Source organism: Haliotis asinina, chromosome 13 (genome assembly GCF_037392515.1).
Source record: "Haliotis asinina isolate JCU_RB_2024 chromosome 13, JCU_Hal_asi_v2, whole genome shotgun sequence".
NCBI classification, from domain to species: domain Eukaryota; kingdom Metazoa; phylum Mollusca; class Gastropoda; order Lepetellida; family Haliotidae; genus Haliotis; species Haliotis asinina.
Genome location: NC_090292.1, coordinates 3,871,220 through 3,876,565, shown reverse-complemented (window position 1 = coordinate 3,876,565; position 5,346 = coordinate 3,871,220). Strand labels below are relative to the sequence as shown.

Here is a 5,346-nt window from a genome sequence, read left to right as displayed (position 1 = left end):
CTGAGTGTGCACACAATCCTCTCCCAACCCAACCCACCCGCCTCCTCTTTCTCAAAAGAGCTGTATCCACCCATGAAATGGTGTGATTACATGTCAGTATTCTCAGGTAGGTATCCACCATACCGGTTGTTGATTTCACGTTTATGCACACCACAGATAGAGCATGTGGTTCCCCGAGATGGCATTTTGCCAAACAGATGAGTGAGGCTGTATTAAAGCCGTGCACCCGGCGGCGAGGCAGTCATCGTCCTAGCTGCGCTACACAGTTCTCTTGTAAGATGGAGGTATCAACAATAATTCTCTTCAGTCTCCTGGTGTGTTGTGTGAAAGCCATAGACACTGATGACAGTTTGGCAGCCTTGGCTACACGGGTGCGTCTGGTTGAAGGGGAGATCCACTCGTGGAAGTTGTTAACTGCTGCTGTTAATTCTGAGACAAAACTAATGAATAAACCTGAGGTGCTGGAGTCGTCACTGAAAGAACTGACTGGAAGATTCCTTCCTCCCCTGATTAAACCTCTCGTCCAATTGGCAATTAAAGACATCTTGAAAGGAGACTATATCGGCAACATTATCAGCGGACATGTTCTTGAGGAATTACAAACCCTGGAAACCAGTGGACAACACACACAGACACAACTCAAAGCAGTAATACAACAGTTGAGACGTGTTGAACGGGATAGAGACGCTTATAGAAAGAGTCTTCGAAAACAACGCAGATTGACCAAAGACATCCGTACATTACGGGTACAGTTAGATCACACTGTTGCTGACTTGGCTGATGTGAGGAGGATGAACTCCGACACAAAGAGAACAATTATTGGTGTTACTGAGGACTTTATTGCACTGAATACAAGTAGTGTGATGATGAGAAACGAAGTTGAATCGTGCATGGATGGACTTCAGGAACTCCGGCTGATGTTACCCACAGACATTCAGAGCTTAACCACTCAACTAAACCAGACCAAAGAAGAATTACTTGATACAAAGGAAGTAATGAATCGTCTTACAGAGGACGTGATGACACTGAATGTAAGTTGTGGGATCAGGAAAGAGATGAGACCGAATTATGTAAATGGAAGTTCCCTGACAACATCGTCATTATCGCAGTTGTCACACACGACTTTCACCACGACGTTTCCTGGAACCACAGCAGGTGAGACTGTCAACAGAGATTTGATGATTGATTAACATCATTAACATTCTATCTTGATATTCCAACCGAAGGATATGAGCATAACATCATTGTTTTGAATTAAGCCAATGTTTTACAGTCATAACGCATGCACATTCAGTATTTGTCCTCTGCATTTTGACAACAATATATTGGACGTGCATGTTCAGCGTATTCATAATGGAAAACCATCAGGTCCAAATCTGACATTGTTAAACTGTTTTTATTTCCAAGTCAAACTTGTGACCGAAAGATCGTATTGTTTACCGTGAACATCATTCACCGTTCAGGGCTTATTAGCATAGTGTAAATTAGGCATGGCACCATAAGGTTCACAGGAAGGGTTTACTAACGTACTGTTTATTGGCCAAGTTAACATAGGGCTGATGGGAAAAGTCAGCGTATTGTTTATTGACCCTGTTAACATAGGGCTGATGGGACATTTCAACGTACTGTCTATTGGCCATGTTAATATAGGGCTGATGGGACATGTCAACGAATTGTTTATTGGCCATGTAAACATAGGGCTGATGGGACATGTCAACGAATTGTTTATTGGCCATGTTAACGTAGGGCTGATCTGACATGTCAACGTATTGTTTATTGACCATGTTAACATAGGGCTGATCTGACATGTCAACGTATTGTTTATTGACCATGTTAACATAGGGCTGATCTGACATGTCAATGTATTGTTTATTGACCATGTTATCATAGGGCTGATGGGACATATCAACGTATTGTTTATTGGGCATGTTAACATAGGGCTGATCTGACATGTCAATGTATTGTTTATTGGCCATGTTAACATATGGCTGATGGGACATATCAACGTATTGTTTATTGGGCATGTTAACATAGGGCTGATCTGACATGTCAACGTATTGTTTATTGACCATGTAAACATAGGGCTGATCTGACATGTCAACGTATTGTTTATTGACCATGTTAACATAGGGCTGATCTGACATGTCAATGTATTGTTTATTGGCCATGTTATCATAGGGCTGATGGGACATATCAACGTATTGTTTATTGGGCATGTTAACATAGGGCTGATCTGACATGTCAAAGTATTGTTTATTGGCCATGTTAACATAGGGCTGATGGGACATATCAACGTATTGTTTATTGGGCATGTTAACATAGGGCTGATCTGACATGTCAACGTATTGTTTATTGACCATGTAAACATAGGGCTGATCTGACATGTCAACGTATTGTTTATTGACCATGTTAACATAGGGCTGATCTGACATGTCAATGTATTGTTTATTGGCCATGTTATCATAGGGCTGATGGGACATATCAACGTATTGTTTATTGGGCATGTTAACATAGGGCTGATCTGACATGTCAAAGTATTGTTTATTGGCCATGTTAACATAGGGCTGATGGGACATATCAACGTATTGTTTATTGGGCATGTTAACATAGGGCTGATGGAACAAGTCAGCGTGTTGTTTATTGGCCATGTTAACAGGACAAGTCAGTATACAATGTTCCAGTACGTTCCACGTACGACCATGTCCCTCTTATACACCTAGAATTGCCCCGACACTGCCCCAACACTGCCCCACCACCATCCAGGCCTCGAACTCGTTTCGTCAAGTGGGACCACCATTACAAAGAGTCAGACTGTGCAAAGTGTTGGGTATTTCGTTTAAAAACGACTGAAAATAAGGAGCATCTCAGCTCAGCACACAGTCATTGCACAACGTATTAACATTTTCAACCTTAATATTAAATTTAAGAAGTGTTCCCTTTTTTACGCGGTCTTGATGAACAGGTATCTCAATCAATACGATATATTTGTAACAGATGTATATGGACTGTATCCATACGCAATATTGAAAGGAAAAACATTTGGAAAGCAAAATCTGGGGCCTGTGGTTATATTGGTTATGTGGTATTTTTAGGTTTCTGACTACGACACTCCCTGTTTCAGCCTCTACTGACCCGACCCCGAGCAACACGGTTCCACCATCGCCACTGACTACACAAGACTCCGATCTACATGGTAGGTGGAAATCCCAGTATGCAGGCATCTGAGTTCTTGATTCTCCCTGCATGTAACGCAATTGTTTAACACAATATATATATATATATATATATATATATATATATATATATATATATATATATATATATATATATATATATATATATATATATATATATATATAATATATATATATATAGATCCATGTACATGTTGTCACATGATTTGAAACTGTTGGAACTAAATTTATTTTTGTTGCTTGTTTCCGGCACAGACAAATTGAGCGAAATGTATTTAATTTTTCCTCCATATGTATTTAGAATAAACCATGCAGAGTATTGAAAGACCCAACAAAACTGCGGCCAGTAGTACAAATGTCTATGTGCTATAATTAGTTTTCTGAACCTCATATTCCCTGTTTCAGCCTCCACGACTGACGCAAGTGAGGATCCGACACCAAGCAGCACAGTTTCACCCGCGCCAGAGACGACGCAAGACTCTGATGCACACGGTAATTTGGAACGCAACAGGCAGGAAGCTCAGTGATGTCGATCAACGTTCATGTTGTCAATCACAGGATTTCATGAACAAGATATATATGCTGAGGTCGCCATCAGACAGCTGGAATACTGCAGAGTGTGGTGTTAAACAACTGTTGTATCTCTGCCCCCGGTCATCCTCACTCTTCTGAATAATAACAACGATATCTTCAAAACTTCAACGCTCTTTACTCGTCAATCACCATTCTACAAACGAGTTTCTCTAACTCATTCCTCACGTCACCACATATGCCACACTCCTTCCAAAATGACCTCACACACATCACCATAACAACACAATAACAGTCTTACATAGATTCTTCGTAGAACACCATCACTCTCTCCAAGATCCGTTTCACTTCCGCTTCCTGTCACAATTCCATGCACCAACTCACACACCAACACTGTCACGAGCACTGATACAAACGACACACATAACACAACAAACAAAACACTTTGACACAAACCAAGGGTATATCTTCTTATCCATAACACCAAACAAGAGTTGTACCGACATTATCAACTTCTAAAGGTGAACACACATTAACAATGTCCAAGATAATGCTACAACTTCTGGTTCTAACAGAAAGTTATGTGTTAAACACACCATCGTTAATTCCAGAAACCACATGTTGACATTCCTGTCATGTTGGATTGTTGTCAGCCATGATGGAATTGTTTAAATATTGTAGCAATGTCCGAGTCACGTGTCAACATAACAACGTTGTAGATGTGAGACAAAGATATCTGGTGTACACAGTTTACTTTGTGTTTCAGCGACTCCATCGCCAGCAGCAGGCCGCGACCTCTACTACGCTAGCGAGGACGGTGACCTGGAGAGAGTGAAGCGGATCCTGGCAGCGGGTCACATTGACATCAACTATAAAGGACATTACAGCATGACCCCGGTGATGGCGGCAGCACGGCGGGGACACAGGGACGTGGTGGAGTTCCTGGTGGATAGAGGGGCTGATGTGTCACTGGTGAAAAGGGACGGTAACACCGTCCTTCACTACGCCTGCATGAGTGGAGACGTGGAGACAGTGAAGATGATCCTGGACCTGGACGTGGTTGACGTCAACGCCAGGAACTACGGCGGGTACACAGCGGCCGACATAGCGAGAGTCTATAGACATCAGAGAGTGGTGGATTTCCTGGTGTCACGTGGTGCACACTGAAGTCGGTGTCGGTGTAGACAGAGACGGAGTACATGTCGTTACTGACATCGACGTGGCGTGTGCTGTTGACGTAGTCATGTGTCAAAGTTAAGGTGATTTCCTTTTTTCTTTCTGAATATTAATAAACGTTGTTGAATGTATTTTCAGACATTTTGTCATATTTTGTGTTTGGAATCTCGCAAGATCAGGTAAGAAAATTGTCAAGGTGAGTGATTGTACGTAAACTTTGCCCCTCTCAACATAATTCTGGGTTAATTTTATTAATTGTGTTCAGAGAAAATCGAAAATCCCACTGCTGATGACGTCACAATCATACACTGACGTGACCGGCCGTGTTGTCAGCCAGATAGGCGAGATAGCGCCAATGCTGACTTCATGCCAGACCACACCAACGGCACTTGTCAAATACCGTATGTTCGGTATCGTTTCACAAAGAAAGAATAAACACCTGTAG

At 41.9% G+C, this 5,346-nt stretch overlaps 1 protein-coding gene across 1 annotated transcript; it reads left to right on the top strand.

The window, feature by feature from the left end:
- The first annotated feature begins 247 nt into the window (after nt 1-247).
- Nucleotides 248-5,030, top strand: LOC137259291 (uncharacterized). Its single transcript, XM_067796925.1, has 4 exons — nt 248-1,155; nt 3,122-3,193; nt 3,600-3,686; nt 4,492-5,030. The coding sequence occupies exons 1-4, from the start codon at nt 279-281 to the stop codon at nt 4,890-4,892; spliced, it is 1,437 nt and encodes a 478-aa protein (XP_067653026.1). The 5' UTR covers nt 248-278; the 3' UTR covers nt 4,893-5,030.
- Nucleotides 5,031-5,346: the final 316 nt, after the last annotated feature.

Coding starts and splice junctions, on each gene's coding strand:
- LOC137259291 (XM_067796925.1), top strand. CDS start 279: ATGGAGGTATCAACAATAATTCTCTTCAGTCTCCTGGTGTGTTGTGTG. Junction 1,156..3,121: donor GTTTCCTGGAACCACAGCAG/GTGAGACTGTCA, acceptor TCCCTGTTTCAG/CCTCTACTGACCCGACCCCG. Junction 3,194..3,599: donor ACAAGACTCCGATCTACATG/GTAGGTGGAAAT, acceptor TCCCTGTTTCAG/CCTCCACGACTGACGCAAGT.